Below are 23,382 nucleotides of genomic sequence, written 5' to 3' on the forward strand. Positions count from 1 at the left end.
AGTAACCAAGCTTGTGCTAAATTAGACATAAATTAGGCTTATTTCGGTACTTATGTACATACTTTATAGTCACACAGTGGTCTAATATCTCTTTATTTTTATATATATATATTTTTTTATTTCTTTAAAAATAATAATAAAAGATACAGATAAAAGTGTTAGTTTTTCCTCCCAGTTTGACCCAGACGTGTTGCCAGTTGTTTTTGAATGTCCTCCAAAGTAGACCGTTTTCTGGACAGTGGGTGACTGGTTTCCGATTATTTTCAGATATTTCAGTCCGATATGTTGGTACACTGTTTTGTCTTATGTTTTGGTTCAATTTTGACTGTTCTGTCACAAACCCTTTCTGACTTCAATACATGTGAAGAATCTGATATTTGGCTGGTGTTATTTCATTTGAATTCTTTGGATCTAAATCATAAGCACGACTGATCACACTGGTGATAATGGAAACCCAGACGCAGGCGTGAGATGTGAAAAACTGCTTCCAATTAAAAACCTTTTGGCGATAATGGACAATATTGTCACATCCTGGGTTTGATTGACCCATCATCTGATCAGGACTCTGCTTAAACGAGGCAGCAGGAGATCTGAAGGTGATTATCAGCGGTAACACTGTAGCTGAGCTCTCCAAATGTTATGTAGTGTCTCAGAAATCCTTGCTGAAGGCCCGGATTCCCTCTGATGAGTCGCTGAAGATTCTTCCTCCTCTGTGGACATTTTGTGTACATCCTCTCCTGGTCCTCTGCTTGTGTGCTTGTCTGCCCTTGACACTCTCTCTCTGGCCTCATCTGTGTGATTGAATCTTTCTCTGAGGAAGATCTCTACCAGGAGTCAATAAGAGTCGATGACAAGGGCATTTGGGTAGTGTCTTTATTATGCTAGAGCAAAGTAGAGGTTCATCAAAGTTTTAAGATCTCTTAAAGTTATGACCCCGAACAACATTTCTGTTTTGTGTCTTGTTCTTATCTGTCAGGGTGGAGTTGGTTTATACACTTCTTTCTGCAAACTACTTGATTTTTTTTCCTCTTTGGGTTGACGAGCACTGCAGGAAAAAAGGTGGAGATTGGAATGTGATAAGTAAGTTAAAATTGTAGGGTTGAAATAAAAAAGGGTAAATATTATTTTTTTAAAATTCCACTCATAAAAGCAATTGGGACTTTTTAAAAATGTATTTAAAAAAAAAAAACAACAACAACAACAACAAAAAGAATTAGTGCAGTTCTTAAGGGTAATGAGAAACATTTCATTGATATGTGGTCTCCTGTGCTAAACTATTTACCTAAAGAGCTGACAAGACTTGTGATGAGAGGTCAGAATCCTATAAAGTGGAAGGTCTCACCAGATCTTAACTAATGGACATCCTCCTTTTGTATTCCTATGCATCTTTCTTCTTTCTCTGATCACCCGGCTAGATATGATTGCGCTGATGTCAGGCTGTAAACATGTCTGTTAATGTTTGCCGACCACTGAAGGCATGATTTAACGTGAATGTTACATTGTACGGCAGCTTCCTTTTATTTTATGTATTTTATTTTATTTATTTATTTTTATGTTTGTTTGTTTTTTGTTTTGTTTTTGTTGTTGTTTTTGTTTCTGTTTCGTATCTCATACTCATGTAAGGTGACTGGCAGCACAGTGTACAATTTTCTATTTTTTCTGTTTGTGAAAACACAAAATTAATTAAAGCTGCAAGCAGCCTCGGGCGGCCCTCGCAGCAAGCGCCGCTCCGGCCTATTGGCCACCGCGGGGGTTCCGGCCACCGCAGAAGCTCTCGCTCGGTTTCCAGAGCCGCAGCCCGCTCCCCACCGCGGAAGCTCCGCCGCAGTTTCCAGCACCGCCGCACGCCAGCCGCCGCAGGAGCTGTCGCGCGTTTTCCCCGCCCGTCCACCGGGCGACACGCGTGAATGCGTTCGGCGGTGCTCCCCGACGACTGTCGAAAAATCTGGCGCAGATCGGTCGATGCGTCGAGGAGATACGGCCGATGTATCAACTTAGGGGGCGCAGTGGAGTCAAATTACATCTCAAATCCGTCGGGCTCTTTAGAGGTGAACAAAGGTCATACATATCCAGTTTGGCGCCAATCGGATGATCCATGCGTGAATAAGAGCCAAACGTATGCATATGGCGAGGGACTGATATTCGCCCTTTGGCCACGCCCACACGGTTCAGCCAGAAGCGAGCATTGACAGAGCTCATCATCTGAATTACCTTGATTAGGTCAAGAGAGCCATAAACGGAGCTTTCCAAGGAAAAAAAAGACACTTCCTGTTCTGAGGGGGCGGGGCTTAGATGACGTCATAATATGATGACACAGGGTCGTCAGGGATCCCACCAGGGTCACTCGTGCAAAGTTTGGTGCAGAAGCTATCGACCGTTCACAGTAAAATACAAGACTTCCTGTTGTCAGGGGGCGTGGCCTACGTGATGTCATCATTTAACCATTGGATATTATTGGACACAAGATAATGATCAATAACTGAAGGTTTGGTGTCTCTGTCAGTTTTTGTGTTAGAATTACAAATTATTTAATTTTTTCCTCTTTAATTCAACATTGAACTGTCATTCCGTAGGGCAATGCTGCCCTCTGGTGTCGAATTACTGAAATAATGAAACTATTTCAGTGGGCAGCAGAGGGCAGCATTGCCCTACAAACAACGAACATGGACTGTTTATTATGTAATTACACAGAAGATCTCTCTAATTCATTCTGAGGGGCGGGGCTTAGATGACGTCATAATATGATGACAAAGCATTGTCAGGCATCACACCAGGATGAGTCAGGCCAAGTTTGGTGCAGCTCGGTCGAAACATGTGGAATCTAGAAGCAAACGTATGGCATCGGCGTTACAGGTCACTTCGCCACGCCGCCACACCCAGCTGCTTCATCGCAGCCGGTCAGGGCTTGGATCCACAACACACCAACATGTCTTCTGTCTCTGGACACAGTTTCATGTTGATTAGGTCAAAGGGCTAAGATAGCGACCGTTCACAGTAAAACATGACACTTCCTGTTCTCAGGGGGCGTGGCTTAAGCGATGTCATAATTTCACCACAGGGTATTTTAGGACACCTATTGATGATCAATCACTGAAAGTTTGGTCCCTCTATGTGTTTTTATATAGGAAATATAAGAGTTTCGTGTTTCATGGCGAGTAGGTGAACTTTGACCCCTGGTAACCCCCCTTCAGCAAGCTCATACAGTCACCAATTTGATAACTTTAAATCAGACATGCCTTATGATCAGACTGACCGAGTTTGAAGCCGATCAATCGAAAACCCTAGGAGGAGTTCGATCAAATGCAAAGGCTGTAAACGTCAAAATCGAGGTCAAATGAACTTCAATCTAAAATGGCCGACTTCCTGTTGGGTTTAGAGCATGGCTCTAAGAGACTTTTTTGTACGTCCCGACAAGATACACATGTGTACCAAGTTTCGTAATTCTAGGTTTAAGCATGGCTTGGGGCTGTTCATTTAAAATACTCTAGGGGTCGCTATAGAAAAATTAGGCCACGCCCACCAAATATCGCTATGGATTCCTGTTCGGGGATGGATAAGGATCCATCCTAGTGAGTTTGGAGCAGCTCACCCCGAAACTGTGGAATTCAGAGCCAAACGAAATTCGATGGCGTTCGCAACGCCGCCACGCCCACCTGCTTCATCGCAGCCGGTCGGGGTTGGAATCCACAACACACCAACATGTCTTCTGTCTCTGGACACAGTTTCATGTTGATTAGGTCAAAGGGCTAAGATAGCGACCGTTCACAGTAAAACATTACACTTCCTGCTCTCAGGGGGCGTGGCCTACATAAAAAAAAAATTTCACTGCAGGGTATTTTAGGACACCTGATGTCGATCAATCACTGAAAGTTTGGTCCCTCTATGTGTTTTTGTATAGGAAATATAAGAGGTTTTTGTTTCATGGCGTGTAGGTGAACTTTGACCCCTGCTAACCCCCCTTCAACATGCTCCAAAACTCACCAATTTGATAACTTTAAATCAGACATGCCTTATGATCAGACTGACCGAGTTTGAAGCCGATCAATCGAAATCCCTAGGAGGAGTTCGATCAAATACGAAGGCTGTAAACGTCAAAATCGAGGTCCAAAATGGACCTTCAATACAAAATGGCCGACTTCCTGCGATACTTGCACTATGACATTACTTGTAAATTCTGAGCGTCTTAGTGAGCTCTACAACTGTACCGAATTTCAAGTCTCTACGATGAAGTAAGTGAATAGCAATGGGTCTTTTGAAAATTGCTAGTTGCCGCCGTTGAGCAATTTTTTTTGCGATTTTTGCGGCGACCTTAAAATTCAAAATTTTTAAACCGCCTAGTCGCTTCCGCCAAGTTTGGTGAGTTTTTGAATATGATAAAGCCCCCAAATGGGCCCACGAAATGGGTGGAAGAATAATAATAAAACAGTACAGATACAATAGGCCTTCGCAGCGCTTTGCTGCTCGGGCCTAATAAAAATGTTTTTAAAAAAAACAACAAAAAACATACGTCATTGAACCAAAACGAGTGCCTTAATTTTTGATCCACTAGATGGCAGCACACATCAGAAATCCCTTTTGGTCCAATCGAAGTATCTGCTGAAGAAGTCAGGTACCTTCTCTCTGCGTTTAGAGCAGCAGTCATATATCAGAGTCTGGCAAACAAAGCTGCCTTCTGTGTCGCTAGCGTGGAGCTTTTTTGCCTATACAATTATTTATTTGAGAAATTCATCGGTTCCGACAGAAAAAGACGAGAAGAAGAGTGAGATTAAAGAGTTTGGTCCCTTTTCGGTGTCCATCCTCTCAGCCTGATTTAAAGAGGATTTTTTCCCCCCCCTGATCTCCGGGGAACCATGAGCTTCCTTTTGTGAGTTATAAATACTTGGTGAAGTCCCCTTTTGCCTTCGTGACTTGGGTTTTAAGTTGTAGAGAACAGTAGCTGATATTTCACTGCTGGGAAGCCAGCTAGCGATAAAATAAACAAAGGATTAGTCTACTTCCTGGACGTGCCTTTTCATCATTAGTGTTATTTGCGTGTGTTCTTCTTGTTTTCTGCTTAAAAATCCTCACACATTCTAGTTTAGTTGAATCAACGTGTAAACAATTACTATGTGCTCCAAGAAGACTTGTAGTTAATGTAATTTGAGTTTTAAAAAAAAATCTATTCGTCGTGTGGCCTGGATATTTGCTGGTGCACACTGCTAACAAGTGCTAACATTAGCTTCAGTGAAACAAAACACAGCTCGGTCTCGTTTGGCCTCCAAAGCTGTGTTCTTGAGTAAGGAATGTGTTTGTAAACTACAAACTGTTTAATAACCGTGTATGAAATTGAAATTAGAAGAAAAACAACCGGCAAAAAAAAAAAAAAAATACTAGGATGGCAGGACTTGTATATGAGTGAAATCATTAAGCCGAAATGGTGACCAAAATTGCATTCTTTAAATGTAAAACTAAATTGTAATATCTCACTCCCTTTACAATTTAAAGCCGTTTCTTTGTTTTTTGATTATTATTTTTTTAAATTAACATTTCTAACCAAAGTTCTGCTGCAATGCAATTTTAATTCAAATAGATTTGTTGCATTTAAAATCTATACAGGTGGGAAGCAAATACGACCTGAGTTACATATCAGCATTTTAATTACAAATAATATTTAACATTTTTAGAAGCATTCTATGTTTCAACGAAAGTTAACCTTTTACTCTACTGGAGTTATTAGTTTATAGGACACTGAAGAGTTTACCGAAAGATTGTTGATGTAAAACGCAATGAATTGGTGAAGAGCTCCCAAACTAAAGATCTCAGTTTTGTTTAAAATGAGGTTTTCCGTCATAAAAATCTTCTCCACTGATAAATATTCGCTTTGTTGGCACCAGCTTCAGTTGTGTTTTCACTTTGAGAGGGTGTGTGCAGGATGAAGATGTTGGCTCACTAAGTGTTGGAACATGTTGACAGTCAATTTCTGTCTATTGCATTGTATAAATTGAAATTTCATTTGGCTTGCACTTTAAAAGCAGCAAAATGTCTGTTTAAAAAAATGTTAATTGGCTCGAATGCTCTGTTCTACACAGGGAAGCTGGGATTAAAATGAGTTTACAGTGAAAACACCAAAATTTAAAAATAAATAAATAAAATGTAGTATGTTTTTGTAGTACGCTTAAATTCAAGAAACATTTACGTTCTCGCTTTTATTTCTGCCCGGAGCTCACAGTCCTGCTCAAACACTGCTTGATGTGGATGTAAGAGGTAATCGCTTCATTATCTAGCTTAATGATTCCTTCGAACTGGAATAGAAAGAGTACGGCTCCTCGGATGACACAACCTCTTTATTTTCTCGTCATTGTTGCGAAATCGCTTCATAAATGGCAGCACACGCTGCTTATTTTATTCATCTACGCTAATTCTCACGATGGTTTCTTCTTTTTATTTGTTTCATCCAAAGAGTCAGATGCGAGAGACGCAGAAAAGGACTTGCCTTAGCTGACATCTTAGTTAGCCGCCGAGCTGTTTCTGTGCGTTTCTGCTGTGATGCCTGAAAAATTCTTGTTTAATGGAGCAGTGTGAGATCCTGAATGCAGCCTCATTAAACACAGAGAGATGTACTGTTCTGTCCCGCTGTTCTCGCATCTGTGGCTCCTTTGTCAGTAATAATTGGAAAAAAAATAAATACCCTGACTTGATATATTTATTTATTTTTTTCAATTTATTTAAGCAAACTTCCTTTCTGTGAACTCAAGTGATTTATCTCTCTGTTTGTTGCCGTCTTTCCACAGTGGAAACCGTTCGTCCAAAACATTCAAGCCCAAGAAGAATATCCCAGAGGGTTCTCATCAGTATGAGCTGTTGAAACACGCCGAGGCGACGCTGGGGAGTGGAAACCTGCGCATGGCGGTCATGTTGCCCGAGGGGGAAGACTTAAATGAGTGGGTCGCCGTCAACAGTAAGTCCTGCCTTTTGCCTTTTTCTTTTTCCAGTCAAATTCTTTATCTCAACACCTCCTTTTCTTTCTTTTTTCTTTAAAAATAACCTCTCGTTCCTCAAATGTCAGTTTGTCCAGGTCGTGGATCAGGTGAGGGTGAACTTTTCACGGTGTGAGCTCTTGGCTTTCCCTCTAAAGACCGCTCGCTTTCATGGCAGGAAGACCGCTGCGAATGCTAAATAGATTTTATTGAGCCGTTCGTTAAGGGCCCTGTTTACTTTCCGCTAAGGAGCGGTGAATGACTCCGCTTAAAGATGAATTCCTCCCACGATCCAGTTCTTGTAAAGTTTAATTTGTTCGGCAGGGTCGACATGCAGCCAAATGGTTACGAACCAAGAATTTCGCACCAGGTTCGCAGCAGCGCTTTCCACATAGTGCAGGTTGTCATTACAGTGGAAGATTTTTTTTAGTCTGTTGCACAAGCTGCTCTGACTTTCACAATAAAGGGAAGTTGGGAGAAAAACAGCTGTAAGCAGTCACTTCTCTCGCCATCAGGGCTCACTGACTTTTCACATGATTGCTGCTCATAGGAAGCTGCAGTAACACAGTGTGACATGGCTTAAAAATAAAACCAGGGTTGTTTTTTTTTCCCATACCAGATCTGATTTTAATCTTTTTTTTCTCATTTTCTTTGAATTTTTTTTTTTAAAAAAGCTAATGACAGACAATAGGTACTAAAAGTTGCTTTTATTTCAGTCATGAAATAACGAAGTATTATTGCCAGGCTGCGAGAGTTTTTGTTTGATTGCGAGAGTGTTGTCGTAATGCAGAATAAAGAAGCAATTTTACCAGAATTGTCTTCAAATTACAAGGAAAAATAGTTCTTTCAATGACAAAAACAAAGCTTAAATAACTGATCTTTTTTAATCTTTGGTGTTGGAGTTCTCATAAAATTACTACTTCATTCACCAAACACTCTGGTAATAACAAGACTTTATTCTTGGATTATGTAGACTTTATTATCATATGACCTCATTCTCATATTACTACATCTGTATTGTTTTAACATCATGACTTTATTTATTTATTTTTTAAATCTTCGAATGACTTGGTCAGAGAGTTGACCCAATTTCAAAGTCCAAATAAATAGAAACTGTGAAAAAAACCTGCTTGTCAAACAAGATGGTGGCCTCGCATCAGTCATTCTTAACATGTTGTAAACAAAATAAGTTTGTTGCTCAGCTGTACAATGAGCTGCCCACGAGAAAATCCACGCTTAATTCATACACAAAAGTCCCATAATCTCTCTGGAGATGTGTCACTTTATCTACGTGTCAACGTGTCGTAACAAAATGGACGGTTGAGTCCGAAGCTTTGACTTTTTGTTTTCCTGAATGCAGCTTTCTAGTTTTGGGATAAAGTGATGAAATAAAACTTTCCTTTTGGAAAATGAGAGTCCAAAAAAAACAAACAAAAAACGAGCCTCCATTCAGTGGCAGCACTGCTTTCTGTAAGGAAGTGATGGGTAGCCATCATTTGGGTCAGTGTAATTTTAAATATGCTGCAAAAATTGGTTGTCATGGTGACCTGACAGGCAGCATGAAAGAACATGATAGCAATTTTCAAATGAGACTTTTTAGCATTTATTGCTACCATGAAGTGATTGTTTACATTGGAGAAAAGTGATAATGCTAATGCTAATGCTAGCAGCAGCACATCCAGCATGGGGGCTCATTTAAAGGGACAGTCCAGTGGGAGATCATTTGGGAAAAAGATTCTGAGTATGGAAAAGTATTTATTCCCCATCCTGCTGTTCTTCCTTCCTTCTTTTCTTTCTTTAAATTCTTTGTTCTATTCTTTCTTCCTTGTGCCATTTCTTCTTTCCTTCCCTCTGCCCTTTGTTCCTTTTTCATCTCTTTATTAATCTTGTCCTCCTTCCTGTCTTGTGTCAAACTTGGTGCCTTGTTTTTATTCCTTACCTTTATCTATCCTTTCTTCCTCTTTGTGTCCTTTATTCTTTTATTGTCTATCCTCCTTTCTTTCATATTGATTTAATGTTGATTCATTTCTTGGATCCTTTAATCTTTTCTTTTTTTTAATCCTTTCTTCCTCATTTACTTGCAGTTTCTGGTTTCTCCGTGTTCCGTATTAGGAACTTGCCCACTGGAGAAAAATATCATCATGGAGATAGAAACCTGAAATAAGAACTTGTTGTTTTACCTCAAAGCCTTTAAAATAACTTTATTCTGGAAATGCAACGTGGGCTTTCTGCCTGGCGATTGAAATACGGGGAGACTTGATTCTCATCTGTTAATCCCGGCATCAACAAAATAATAATAATTTTCTATTTTTTTTTTTTTTCCCTCAGCGGTGGATTTCTTCAACCAGATCAACATGCTGTATGGCACCATCACAGACTTCTGCACAGAAGAAAGTTGTCCAGTCATGTCTGCCGGTCCTAAGTAAGAGCACCTTAGCAGCTACTTGTTTTTATTAAAGTCTGGCTAATTTCTTCACAATAGTTATAATTAGAGTATTGCATTGATTTTCATGTATCAGCTGAACAACAAACGGTACATAAGCAGAAGTTTCTGAAACATCCAATGGATTCAATTACTTTATTAACCTCTTATAGTAGAGATGTGTTTTTGCCTCACCAGTGGTGCTCACCAGGCACTTTGCATGCCTAGTGACTATTTTAGATTAGCCTCTTCAAGGTCTACTGAGAATCACATCTGGTGACTAGACTGGAAAAACGTCTCTGGCCTTCCAGGTGTTATATTTATAGTTTATTCACGCACACACACACACACACACACACACACACACACACACACACACACACACACACACACACACACACACACACACACACACACACACACACACACACACACACACACACACACAAAAAGCCAAAACAAAACTTGTATCTGTTCTCTGCAGGTACGAGTACCATTGGGCCGACGGAACCAACATCAAGAAGCCCATTAAATGCTCAGCCCCCAAGTATATCGATTACCTCATGACATGGGTGCAGGACCAGCTGGATGATGAAACGCTTTTCCCTTCAAAGATCGGTGAGGTTTCTTTCCAGCTCGGTGGAAAGGTGCTTTTTACCCGTCTTCTAAATGTACAAGCTGCTTTTTTTTTAGCAGCTATACAAATACACTAAAGCTATAGCTAATAAAAGTGGAAATCCTGGATCTATGAAACAGAAACATGGCCCCGACTTCTTGCTTTAATATTTACATACAGTCCACAGTGCACTGATCTTTTTTACACGTATAATTAGCGGCAACCGACCTCTGTAGCAGAGGTAGATTTCATGCTTGTACTTGACACTTAAGCATGATTCATGTTCTGTAATTTGTGGTTGAAGCACACAGTCATGTCTCAGCCTCTATGCCAGCTGAGGCCTGCGTTGTTAAGCGTCGAGCGTTATTTTTGTAGAGACCAGCCGGCATAAATGGATGTCAGCTGGCCTCAGAAGTGTACATCTCAGGAGAAGAGCTCAATGTGCCTTCCCTAAGGCAGCAGATTTGCCTTCTTTCTCCATAATCTTTAGATTTCCATATTCGCAGCCAAGCAGCACAGTGCAGCAGATAATTCAATAATTCAGCAAAATCTCTTGCATTCGGATACAAGAATCTAATTTGCAATAGCTGTTCACAGAAAATTGCTTTTTTTTTTGAAGAAGAAGAAAAGAAAGTTAGTCACTGAAAAATTCAAGATGGCCATCAAGGAAATGTATTTTTGCACTAAATTTGCCAATATTTATTACAGAAAAATACCTAGTGTCAAATAATAATTTGATACAATTTGCCAAAGCTAACACTAAACACATTACTGAAATTAGCTGAAGCTAATACCGAACACATAAAAAAAAATGTGCTAAAGCAAAACCGCTAATCACAAATAGCTGAAGCTGACGCTAAGCCGCTTAACGCTAAGAAAATGAGCGGAAGCTAAACCGCAAAACACATTTAAAAGTTGTGGAAAGTAGTGCTTAACCGTTAAACACATAAAAAAATAGCTGAAGTTGGCGCTAAGCTGCTTAATACAAAAAAATTAAAAATTTGAAGAAGCTAATGCTTATCTGCTAAAAGCATAATAAAATTAGCGGAAGCTAACGCTAAACTTTAAGACGACTGTCTCTCTGTCTGTGCCACTCATCTTCATCTTTTCCCAGTTCATAGATGGTGTAAAACTCGCAAACAGTAAAGTTAGTTCAGTTCTGTTGCCTGATTTTGTTACATATTATAACTATAAAATTGTATGACTAGCATGATCAAAGTTGAAAACGTATGAACAAAGTTCAATCCAAGTCATGAAAATGACAAAAACGACAGCTGTCTTTCAATACGACTGTCATCCTGAAATTCAACGGGAAATAGGGAAAACATACATCCTGACGGGTGAGCATGATCATTTTCAAGCTCCTATCCACACTTTAACTACTTTTACAGTAAGATGCTGCTCTAAAGTTGTTTCTTTTTAAACCTGTCATATTAGAGCCTTTGAAGTTTTAATGTTTATGGTTCTCGACAAATAAGTACTACGCTCCCTTTTGTCCTTTTCTTTGTTGTGGCTTTGATAAATAATTGATCGGCAGAGACTCTGTTTTCCTACAGCAGGTCTCCTCAGCAGACTGCTGAGCTTTACAGCGGGGAGTAGCGGAGGTCTGTTTGAACATGAAGAAATGTTCCATCCAGGAGATGAGTGCTTAACATGTTGGTGCCGTGAGGTGCTTGTGTGTCACTGTCATGATTGTTCTCGCTTTCCTCCAATCGTGCTGTGGCCTGCCAACAAACACTTTTGCAATCCAGGTGAAAACGCTGTCCGGATCTTGTTCGTTCTTGTTTTCCATCTGCGCGAAAAGAAGGCAGGATAAATGGACAGCATGACACATTAAGTTAACATTTTCGTTAACATTTCCCAAACTGTAAGTTGTCTCTATGGCTGCTGGTTTTTGTGCAGACCTGAAGAGAAAAGGTCTAGGCAGTTCATGTCCAGGATATGTGTGGTCTGCAGAGATTTTTACCTACCCTCTTCTAACCCTCAACAAGTCTCGGATGGACAAAATTTTCAAAGCACTATATTTTGTCATTTAATAGCTTTTCTGCTACTTATTCACCTAATTGTTCTATCTCCTTCTTTTTTTCATTTTTTTTTCAAGGCGTTCCCTTTAAGCGCAACTTCATGTCTGTGGCGAAGACCATCCTGAAGCGGCTGTTCAGGGTTTACGCCCACATCTACCACCAGCACTTTGACTCCGTCATGCAGCTGCAGGAGGAGGCCCACCTCAACACTTCCTTCAAACACTTCATCTTTTTTGTACAGGTGAAAATTCTCAAATATTTGAAGAATAATATCAATATATGCACACAAGTATTAAAAACCTCTCCTCTTTATTTTTCTCCTCGCAGGAGTTCAACCTCATTGACAGAAAAGAGCTGGCCCCACTACAGGAGCTGATTGAGAAACTCACCACTAAGGATAGATAAACAACAATGCAGACATGTATTTTATCGTTCTAGTTTTTTGCACAGATACCCTCCCCCTCCTCTGGCTGTATGTATGCAGTATGTACTACATGGATTTCCATTTGGGGAAATGTTTTTAATATTGCCAGGAAGACGGCTGGGTTTTTGATAGATTTAAGGCACCAGGACTAATTTTTTTTATTGTTATTATTATTATTATTATCAGGGACTATAGACTTGGTTAACATAGAGAGAGAGAGAAAAAAAAAACATTTAGGTGCATGGAAGAGAATCCCTTGTATCCACACATGACGATTATAATTTAGAAATATAAAGACATATTGTATGTTCATGAATTTTCATTTCTCTGACCAGCCAATGCACTCACAAGTGAGAATAGCGGTGAAATTCGAAGCCAGCTTTAAGTCTTGGTCAGTAGTTTTCCCTCTTTTGTTTCCTTCTCCATTCAAAGGTCAGACTTTAGTTGACCGCTGTAGTTGCCATCAGTACAGAAGAACCCTAAGTGCCTAGCACGGCTCGTCGTCGCCCTATATCAGCAACGAGAACTGTCCGAAGATTAAGGCCATATTTGATCGACATATTTCAAGTTTTCAACCTACCTCCCTTTAGACCTAAACAGCCCTGAATTTTCCTATGTGTTACTTTATTCTTTACCTTTAATTGGATGGATTTTTTTTTTCTGTAAACTCCCAAATTTACTCCTTTCATTTTTGCAAGTCTCCTTGTGCTCTGAGAGGGTGATGATAAATGAATGTGTCAAAGGTTATAGAAGTGAGGTTAGAGTTTTTTTTTTTATTTTAGAGCAGGGGCTATTATTAAGAATAATAATAATAATAAGCTCTTAGGTTTGTCCCTGTGTGCTAGTTTCCTCCTTTAAACGCTCAAATCTTTCGAGTAGAAACATTTAGCGAGGGATCAGAAACCTTCAACTGTACATACATACCTGCAGATAGATACAGATGCATATTTAACCTCCACTGTTAGAGAACTTATAAGCATTTTTGAGTCAGATAACGCTACATACCTTGGTATCTGGATAGCCATGAAGCACTTTGAACAAGTTTTCAAACCACTCTTGCCTGAATGTTTTTCCTCTGCATATGTCGAACGTTGTGAGAAGATGTGTCATGTGACTGGTCGTATGCAGTAGAGCTCAAACGTATACACGTATAATTTCAGGTTTTTTGAGAGCTAAAAATGTGAGAGCACGATGGACAATTTTCCAAACTTTTCCCCACCTTCTACCGCAACAAAATTGTACAATTTTAAAAGCTACGCTAACGAATCCGTTTTGGGACGAAATCTAAAAAAAAAAGTAGAAAGTTTCCACAACCTTGAACGAACCTGAACTGTATCATACTTTTGCATGAGATCCCTTTGTTAATCTACAAACTACAACTTTAAATTTAAATGCTGAAATTAATTTTTTTTTTTTTTTAAGTTGTGCAAGTAACTACTACATTACATTAAAGGTGGAAAATGTTGGAAATGACTTATGGTCATACTCTTAAAATCCTGAAATTTTAACACCTGAGTTTTGAGAGCTACTGTATCTTTTTCCTCATATTTTTCCAAATGAATGTTAAATGGATCAGTTTCCTCCGAGGTTCGCTGTAAGGCACAACTAATGATTTATTCTACTTGTGTGATTTTTCTTTCTTTCTTTTTGTTACTGTGCAATAAAAAGTTGAAGCATGCTCCCATTTCCTAATGTAAAAGTTGAGTTGCTATGCAATGACTGAAACACTAAGCGGATCACCAGTTGGCTCTAAATCTTAATAATCGTTAAACTTCTTAAATTTGGCTGGGACAGAAATGAAAAAACGTGTCCGCTTAAGCTCAGAAACAGTGATACTCGGATGTTTTCTCACAGAATTTGTCGAAAGTAAAATTGATGCACATGTGTAAATACTGAGGACTGACTGATTTTTAAAACCTTTTTTTTTTTTTTTGAAGTGAGCATGGTGTAGTGGCTTTCTCTTAAATGAATATATTGAGTCTTTTTTTAGAGGCCGCTTCGTCTCCTTTATTCAGTTATTGAAAACTCCTGTTTTGCATATTTAATGTTTGTTTGACTTTCTTATCTAATTATTATTATTATGAATGTTACTGATCAGCAGATACTCTGAAGTGTAATAGAATATGAGATGCCCACAACGAAGCCTATTGATCCTCTTTGCTTTATTGATTGATGAGATGTTTGTAAATAATGGCTTGATATGGATTTTCAGTGCTACTGATTTGGTTTATTCTGTTTACAAGGCAAATAAATGTGGTCTTGACCCGCTGGATCGCCTGTTTTTACTGCGTGCCGTGAGAATTTTGAGTTTGCGGAGCTTTGCAAAAGTTTCAATTTCCCTTCATTTTCCGCGTCAGCGTGTAAAATATATTAAAGAAGCAATAACTACTTCTGCACATTTATTTTTATTTTTTTTTTTTGGTTAATGAGACTTTGATGAGGTTTTTGCCATTAAAACGCTTCAGTAAATACGTAAACAGAGGCGGAAGTGGGTGGTACCGTGGAGAGAACGCTTCCGGGGCGGAGTAACACTGCTTCCGGACTTATTCCGCCAAATTTAAACAAGAGACTTCTCCGCAGCGGCAGCTGTTCACCCTGTTCTCCTTTATTCAGCTGCTTTTAGGCGCAGTTATCAGATCTTTGAAGATGCCTGCTATACCGAAGAGACCTTGCCCCGACCCAATGAATGACTCCATGGAGAAGAGAATGACGCGCATTTCAGTCGAAGGAAACATTGGTGCGTAAACCTTGTCTGAGAGAAATAGGAGTTTTATAAAAATGTTTTAAAGATTTTTAAAACGTGCATTGAGTCCTATTTCAGTTGTAGAGCACGCGCTTCTATTTGTGGACATTGTTGCATTGTTTTTCGCACGGGCATGTACTTTGCCGCCAATTTCAGTCATATATGTCCGCCTTTTTCTCTTTAACTTGCTTGAAAGTTAATGACAATATTTTTTACCTCTACTGTTAAGCTTGTAGTTGTTATTGCTCTGTATGGCTGAAGTCGAGCTGGTGTATCTTTTGTGTGCAGCGGCTGGAAAGTCAACTTTTGTGCGCCTTTTGGAGCAGGAGAGCACCGACTGGGAGGTAGTACCAGAACCGATCGCTAGATGGTGCAATGTCCAAACAACAAGCAGCGACTTTGAGGTATTTCCAACGCTGCAGCTTCATGAGCTGAAAAGAGACCACAATTAATAAACAAAAACACAGAAAGCCAGTTTAATGTGGACTTATGAGAATCATATCTATAATTTGAGGGTCAAAGCTCCTTCAGAAGGCAGCAGACCGCCATTTGTCCATGTCTGGATAACTGGGAGAGTCTCCATCTGTATTTAGAGTGCAGCTGCCATCTGTCCACATATCCACAGTTAACATGACACACCCAGGGGAACAGGTGCTTTCACGACAGTTAAGCATGTCATCGTCACAGACATGCACACCTGTGGCTTCAGCCTTGTTTTGTTTAACATGCACACACATTATTCTGCCAGGCATAAACATGATATCAGCGATGTTGCAAGTGATTAATTTCTGTGTTTGTAAGCAGAAGGCAACTGAACTATGTACGGTAGTTTAAAAGAAGAAACCGGGCTGGTTTGTGAGGTTAGAATCAGCTTCAGTTTTTGAAGTTGGTTTAAAAAAAAAAAAAAGAGGAAATTATAGAAAAACAGTTGCATAGATTATTTTTTGTGTACATTATGCACTCTTGACATTGGTGGCGGGAATTGATGTCACTGAGCCAACAATCCCATGTTTCAGACCACTGCACAAGGCCCTGCTGCCACATCTACAATAAACAGCCGCTTGCGTAATAAGACGCCCTCTAGTGGCACGTTGAAACACGTCTGTTTTCATGCAGGGGTCTCAAACTCCAGTCCTCGAGGGCCGCAGTCCTACAGTTTTTAGATGTGCCACAGGTACAAAACATGAGTGAAATGGCTTAATTACCTCCTCCTTGTGTAGATCAGTTCTCCAGAGCCTTAATGACCTAATTATTCTGTTCAGGTGGTGCAGCAGAAGCACATCTAAAAGTTGCAGGACTGCAGCCCTCGAGGACTTCCTTTTACTGTTTTTTTTTCTTCACTTGGAAGTAATTTGGATAAAAGAAGGGCTAAGAGATGTTCTTTAATGCAACTTATGTTTTTTTCATCTGTTGCAGTAAAAATAATAGAGATGCAGGATTTGTTCTGGTTCTTTGTCTTAAGTTCTGAAAATTCTGTTTCAATTTAAGCTCATAAAGCCTTGAATGTAGATTTTCCACTCTCTGTTTTAAACTTTTCATCTTAAAGGTGTATGTACCAAACCCTTTATCATAGAAAAGTGATTTTCCCCTCAAATTACTAAATCCTAACAGTAATTATGATGAATTTTTAAACTCAGGGGATTGACAATCAGATCAAATCTAGACTGTCTAAATATAGAGGCAATAAGCTGAGCCGGAAGAGCTGAAATGTGTATTTACCTTACTGATATTGATATTGAAACATTCTTTCATTTTTGCTCCCTTCTTCAGCAGCCTTGGTTATGTCAGGGTACATTTAATATTTAACAATGATAAATGTTAGTGAGAGGTTTCCCCTCTCACACGGTCTTGACCTTGTTTTCGTTAGGAGCTGACCACGTCTCAGAGGAGCGGCGGCAACGTGTTGAAGATGATGTACGAGAAGCCCGAGAGGTGGGCTTATACCTTCCAGAGCTACGCCTGCATCAGCCGAGTGCGCGCCCAGATCAAATCTGCAAACGGGAAGCTCCGAGAGGCTGAGAATCCTGTGTTGTTCTACGAGAGATCCATCTACAGCGACAGGTATCAGGGCGCACACATCCCAAAAACCCCCAGATTTCTCTTGTAATGAATCATGTTATTGCTAAGTCTGCAACATTGCTTCTGCTTCAGCTCTTAACTTTATTTTATGGTATGTTCTGTTTTAACTCAGGGGCATGTTTCACGTCTTAGTAATGTAGGCATTCCTGTCTCCTGTACGCCTTTTGCCGCAGGTACATCTTTGCAGGCAACCTATACGAGAGTGAATGCATGAATGAGACTGAATGGTCCATCTACCAGGACTTGCATGGCTGGCTTCACAACCAGTTTGGCAAGCACATTGAGCTAGATGGTATCATTTACCTCAGAGCTTCACCAGAGGTACTCTTCCACTTACTGGTTGCTCTTCTTTAGGTCAAAATAGATATTTTGTAATAGAGTACACCCGGTCTGCACAAATAAGTTAATTTTCTCCCGTTTGCGTCACAGAAATGCTTGGAGCGATTACACATGAGGGGAAGAGAGGAGGAACAGGAAATCCCTCTGGAATACCTGGAGAAGCTCCACTACAAGCATGAGAGCTGGCTGCAGAATAAGACCATGAAGTGAGTCACATGCACATGCATGCAGCTGAACTGGTCTGCTTTGGTCATTCAGAGGAAAACGGATGAATGTATAGAGCTGGAAAGGTCTTGCTAACATCACATCCTAACTGTTGGCATACTATTTAAAGGTTGAGCTAGAATTGAAAGTTTTTAACAACTCCATAACCATGTTTCTGACACGGAACAAAATGGAAAAAGGTTCACTCTGTAAAGCGATGTTGAGTCAAGAGGACAATGCAACAGTCCAAATGGATGGAATATGTTGTTTATCGGGGCAATCGCCGATATGAAAATTTGGGCCAATATGAATACAGCTGCTATGGCCGATAACCAATATTTACCCATATTGTTTTTCCCAGTGTAAAAGCGATTACATTGCTTCTGCTTAACACCCCATAAGTGCCCCACTCCCCAACCCTCTGAAACAAAAACTGTACAAAGATAGAAATATAAACTTTTAATATTGACTTAGATTGATTTTTAAAAAATTATTAAAATCGACTGATGTTGATGCTAATATATTTTCCTTCCATTGTTTCTTATTTTCCTTAGATGGGTAAGTGGGAGAAAAAAAGGAAAGGCTAATTTCCATTTTCTTAAGAAAAAAATCTAAGACGATTTAACAAATAGTTATTCAAACCTGATGTTTGACAGTAGCTGTATACGCACTACAGATGGGAGCACTTACAATTTAATGGTAAACTGGTGATCTATGAAATTACATTGTTTTTTCTGTTTATTTGCTCTACTTCAATGGTAAAAAAAATGGTAAAATGGGTTTGTTTTTAACTGACCAACAAAAACTACTGACAATAATGGACTTTTTTTTTTTAATTAGCATGTTTAAAAACATATTAGAATTTTTACATTTTTGCTGCAAAGTCATTGCTATTTATTTAAAGTGTTACAATTTGGTAATGACTTTTATTGACAAATAGGAGCTAAACTATGACAAGTCGTGATTCTAACGATTCTGCACTTACAGTAGATATAATGCTCAAAAATAAGACTAATGAACACAGTTCTTGCATTTTGGAAAGGTATGAATTTGCTTCCTCTGTCTTATGACTCTAATCTATTGTTTGTCTGGAGAGGAGAAACAATGCGTTCGTTGATTTGACACATCACAACTTGATTTTTGATATTTACCTACATATATTTGTAGATGCATGTGTACGGGTTTTTTTTGTTTAGGCAAGTTTAAATTCGGTTGTTCTTAAGCAGAGTTTGAGTTAAACTGCTTAAAAACATATTTTGGACTCGAATGTTATTTAAAAACTCAAAAACTGAATACATTCGGACATGGAAAAGCAGGAGTTTCTACTTAAAGTGGTTTTGAATGCACAGATGTGAATCGTTAAACATCACTAACTACATGGCGTGTGCCCACAGCATGGATTTTGAGTATCTCAGCGACGTTCCCGTTCTGACCTTGGATGTAAACGACGATTTTAAGCAAAACGATTCAAAGAGTGCCGACATGATTGAGAAGGTGAGTAAAGGTTCTTAAGCAATGCAGGAAGTCTTCATGAAAAAAGGGAACAAACTGTAGAAAAATCAAATCATCAGACTTTGTCAGAAAGGGAACTGGTAGGATAGACGTAAAGGGGTGAGGGGTCAAAAACAGGAAGTCAGTGTGGGCCAGGAAAATCCTGATTGGTGCACTTCCAGTTGTATTCTGGTAATTCTGCACTTTTGAGGACAATAGTAGTAGTTACTACTTTTATAGAAACGTCAGTTCCCTTTTGAGGCACAGACTTTAAATGAGCTATTCAAGGCACAATGCTATTGTGCAACCTGCTCTGCAGAGTCAGTGAGCTCTGATGTTGAGAAGGAAACTCGCAGCAGGGTTTCACGCAGCTAAAAAAGATGCTTATTGGGCAGTTTTTTTTGTTGATTGTAAACAAGAACACATTGCGGTTTAATCTCAAATCAAAAACTGCTTATTGAGCCGAAAGCTGGACGCTGGGGCTTTCCATCAACAGTATCAGAAATGAACATTGACTCAATTTTTTTGGTGACTTTTAGTATCCTTTATAATTTTTATTATTATGTTTTTTTTAGGTGAAGGAGTTCTTGAGCACATTGTGACGGCCAAAGGGAACAACGTCCTGGAATATTGGGAACAATGAATTACCCCAACTACCATCACTTTTCTCATTCATTTGATGCTTTAAATAACAGAAAATGTGCACTTTTTTTATTATAATTTTGCTGTATTTTTTTTATTTGTTCTTTTTACTCATGTATTTATAAATGGAAATGAGTGCATAGCTTTCCAACATTTAGTAAAGGCTAATACTTGAAATACTAAAGTGTGTATGTGTGCTCATCTGCACAGGTTGGTTTAATATTCGGCGTCTGTGTTGATTTTACAAATAAAATTATAAGTTTTATTTTAAAATTTTAGAGAATACTCAAAGTCAGAGCTATCTTTAAAAACAAGTGTTTTTGATCAAGAGACGATCATGTAGCTCCGATCAAAAATAACTGAAATGGACTCCAACTTCAGCGAAATCACGCTACCTGTTTTTATTTTCTTTGCACCCTCAGGCTCTGCCAGCCCCGGACAGAAAACCATAGTAAATATAAAAACAAGAATTTGATTGCATTAATATAAATGTGATTACATTTGAATTTACTGAGATGCACCTGTATTTCTTCCAGAAGGTGTCGCCAGTCCCCATTACAACCTGTAGACTATTTTGGACATCTCTCTGCCTTTACTTGGTTCTACCAGTAGGGACTCAACAAAACCACCTGAATTAATAGCTTTGGTTTTCTTTAATTGTGTGTTTTTTTTTTTATTTTTAATTCATACTTAAGGTGAAACTAAAAGCTTTTGCCATTTTTATTTGATGAAATTCTATTGAATTTAAAACGTCTTTTAAATAAACAGCTCTCTAAAAGTGATGTCACATTCCCTTATTCGTCTAAAGTTTTTTTTTATTTTTTTATTTTTAAAGTGCTTTCAGATTCTAGGGCAAGTTAATTTGGTAAACAATAGAGGAGCAGTTTGTCAAGTGGAGGCATCTGGAGCGCCACCCATGAGTAACTTTTTGTGACCTCCGCCTCCCCCCCCCCGTCCAAACGCTGGCGTCACGCAGGAGGAGGGATGGGACGTTAAATATGGAAAACAGACACGCAGCTCGGGAGACTCTCCACGCGCCTCCGACGCTCCGCGTTTCGTTTAAGATGTTGGCCCGGCACGAGTCCAGCTAGATGTGGAGGGTTGCGCGTCCTCTTGCGCTGAGTTTGGTTTTGCCGAGTCAAAAGAGATCATCCCCCGCCAGATAGCACGCAACTCATCGCCTCCTTTGTTACTTTTTTTTTCTTTTTTTGTTTTAGAGAGAAGGTGAAGGCTTCCAAATAACGCAACTGGAACAACATAAAAAAGAGACATCTGCCGAGTACAAGGCTTGATTATCTTTGAGGAAGAAATTTTGTCGCCATGAGTTCCGAAAAGAGCAAGTAAGTTTATTTTACTACTGGGTTCTTCGGAGAAAGTACAACTTCAGCTATGAAGTTTATTCGTCCCTATTTCATCTGTAAATTGGAGCTTGCATTCAGGAGAGTTGTGGAGTTGGAGGTCTGATTTATACTCTCTGTATCAATGGTGAATTTCGGTTCTGTCCGAGTAGTATTTCTGTGACTGGGTTAAAAAGAAGTGGGTCATTTAAAAACTGATCGTGATCGTGAAAAGTACCAGCCACTGAAAAAAAGGCTCCGTTTGGTCGTAGATAAGCCACTGTTCCTGCACCGCTATGCCTATGAATGGACGGTAATCTATTTTCCAAGAGCCTGTCACCATCAATTAGGAAGAGAAACGCAGAGCAGGCCCGGCGGTGGATGGATCATCTGCTGTGCATCTTTATGAATAAAGCTGCGCGTGTGCCTCACAGCGCAGGCGCGGTGATGTTAGATTTGAAAACCACAATCCCGCCGCGGTGTATTTGTTTTCCTTTTTTTTTTTTTTAAAAGCTACTCCTCATTTTCAATAGAGGTCCATTCTAAGCAAAACCAAGACAACGGTGTTATCCTCAAAACAGAATCGGAACGTTAAAGAATGGAAATGGCTAAGAAATAAAACATTAAAACCTCAAAACCGTCCCGTGGTTCTTCGACTATATCCTTTAAATACATTTAAGAATTAGTATCGTTACATTTAAGTAACGATACATTGTATCGTTCGCCTGGGTAAGACTTGTTTTGTTGGAGCTTGTTTGAAGTTTCACGTGCCGTTCCCTCGAGTTTAGAAATAACACAAATACTGAATGAGCCTGCAGGAAGTGGATGCATAAACGTGCAATTGTGGGTAAAAGGTTTACATTCTGCGATCAACCTCGGTGAGTGTTTGATTAAAAAAGAAAGATTTATCTCAATGCAAGACAAAAAGTTGGCTGGATGATAATGTATGTTTTTAATATGTTAAATGAAAGCACAATAAGCAGCTACTAACGAGCCCTAATCTCACTTTGAGTTTTTTTGTGAGTTCCAAATGACAGCCAGGTTGTGCTCAATTAAAATGATATTTAGAAAAATACCTTATCATATTTGTACCTTCTGTGGACAAAAAAAATGACAAAAACCAACGATGCTGTTCGTGTGCCTGTCCGCACAGGCGTACATGTAGGCATGTCCCTATGTACTTTTTTTTTTTAAAAGTACATATCCTTGGTTTTTCAGTTTGAGTTGAACAAATCATAGCAGAATAATGTATTGTGGAACAAGTAGGCCAAGTATATTTGCATAACTGGGTCATCAGCATAGAGATAGTGATGCATCACTTACCCAACCCACACTATTACTATAAAGTGTCAAAAATGGTTTGACTTAACACAGAACCTTGAGGGACACCTTATCTGACAATTATATAACTAAAGAACAAAGCACAGTAAAAAAAAACAGCTTAAGACCAGAAAGACAGATTAAAACCCAGGCAAATGCACAATCTCTAAAGAAAATGTCTGAAAGCTACTGGCATAAGATAACATTAAATTTTTTTTATTTTTTTATGCTTTTGTTTTTCAGAAAGAAGTCTGTACAAGAGTCTTTTGACTCCTTTCATTTAAAGGTTTGGTCGAAGCAGCCACCAGACTTATGGAGAGATGAGTCGTTCCTTTATTGGTGATTCACAGTTGTTGTTTTTTCAAGCACTTTATCGAGGATGAAGAGTTTCGATGGGGTTTAGTTAGATAATTCAGAGGGATCACCATTTAACCAAGGGAGTACTGAAGGTAGCAATCCAATGTCAGGAATTGTAACGGCTCGAAAGGAAGGATTAAAACAAAAACGCTCTTATCACAGAATAGTAATGAAATATAGATGTCCTTCAGGAAACATGTTTTAAAAAAGCGCATTGAAGGAAAAACTGCTAAATCTGCTTTCTTATGTCTGGATTTATGACCTCACAAGAGACACAACAATCAAGTTGGTGTGAATAAACTATGGCAGATGAGGAAAAATTGTGGGTCTCCAAAATATATGGTGAAACATTTAAGTTCCAAGCGGTTCAACCTTGTGGGTTGTTGGACTAACTGGCTTGGGGTCACTATTTGACAATGATTTAAAAA

The 23,382-nt window shown here is 39.2% G+C and overlaps 3 protein-coding genes across 6 annotated transcripts in view; all 3 read left to right on the forward strand.

Annotated features, from left to right (window-relative positions):
• Nucleotides 1-4,601: 4,601 nt before the first annotated feature.
• Nucleotides 4,602-14,712, forward strand: LOC102220180 (MOB kinase activator 1B). The gene is made up of 6 exons (XM_005808602.3): nucleotides 4,602-4,864; nucleotides 6,771-6,937; nucleotides 9,285-9,378; nucleotides 9,863-9,996; nucleotides 12,096-12,259; nucleotides 12,346-14,712. The coding sequence occupies exons 1-6, from the start codon at nucleotides 4,851-4,853 to the stop codon at nucleotides 12,421-12,423; spliced, it is 651 nt and encodes a 216-aa protein (XP_005808659.1). The 5' UTR covers nucleotides 4,602-4,850; the 3' UTR covers nucleotides 12,424-14,712.
• A 265-nt stretch (nucleotides 14,713-14,977) lies between these two features.
• Nucleotides 14,978-20,710, forward strand: dck (deoxycytidine kinase). The gene is made up of 7 exons (XM_005808601.2): nucleotides 14,978-15,179; nucleotides 15,474-15,589; nucleotides 17,053-17,246; nucleotides 17,438-17,585; nucleotides 17,694-17,809; nucleotides 19,202-19,301; nucleotides 19,874-20,710. The coding sequence occupies exons 1-7, from the start codon at nucleotides 15,089-15,091 to the stop codon at nucleotides 19,898-19,900; spliced, it is 792 nt and encodes a 263-aa protein (XP_005808658.1). The 5' UTR covers nucleotides 14,978-15,088; the 3' UTR covers nucleotides 19,901-20,710.
• Nucleotides 20,711-20,919: 209 nt separating this feature from the next.
• The window catches only part of LOC102223229 (electrogenic sodium bicarbonate cotransporter 1-like), a 39,514-nt gene continuing 37,051 nt past the window's right edge, over nucleotides 20,920-23,382 (forward strand). For 3 of the 4 annotated variants that reach the window (XM_023338272.1, XM_023338273.1, XM_023338274.1), the window contains exon 1: nucleotides 20,921-21,280. In XM_023338272.1, the coding sequence (XP_023194040.1) occupies nucleotides 21,261-21,280 (20 nt within the window). In that variant the 5' untranslated portion in view covers nucleotides 20,921-21,260. Of the gene's footprint in view, nucleotides 21,281-23,382 lie in introns of all 4 variants that reach the window. The other variant, XM_023338275.1, reaches the window with a different exon arrangement.

Source organism: Xiphophorus maculatus, chromosome 8, assembly GCF_002775205.1.
Source record: "Xiphophorus maculatus strain JP 163 A chromosome 8, X_maculatus-5.0-male, whole genome shotgun sequence".
Classification (NCBI taxonomy): Eukaryota; Metazoa; Chordata; class Actinopteri; order Cyprinodontiformes; family Poeciliidae; genus Xiphophorus; species Xiphophorus maculatus.

What these genes read in the sequence shown, in the direction of transcription:
- LOC102220180 (XM_005808602.3), top strand. An exon ending in GCTTTTCCCTTCAAAGATCG is followed by an intron (nt 9,997 to 12,095) that starts GTGAGGTTTCTT and finishes TTTTTTTTCAAG; the next exon opens with GCGTTCCCTTTAAGCGCAAC. An exon ending in ACTTCATCTTTTTTGTACAG is followed by an intron (nt 12,260 to 12,345) that starts GTGAAAATTCTC and finishes TTCTCCTCGCAG; the next exon opens with GAGTTCAACCTCATTGACAG.
- dck (XM_005808601.2), top strand. Translation starts at nt 15,089, where the DNA reads ATGCCTGCTATACCGAAGAGACCTTGCCCCGACCCAATGAATGACTCC. An exon ending in CTGCAGAATAAGACCATGAA is followed by an intron (nt 17,810 to 19,201) that starts GTGAGTCACATG and finishes GTGTGCCCACAG; the next exon opens with CATGGATTTTGAGTATCTCA. An exon ending in GTGCCGACATGATTGAGAAG is followed by an intron (nt 19,302 to 19,873) that starts GTGAGTAAAGGT and finishes TGTTTTTTTTAG; the next exon opens with GTGAAGGAGTTCTTGAGCAC.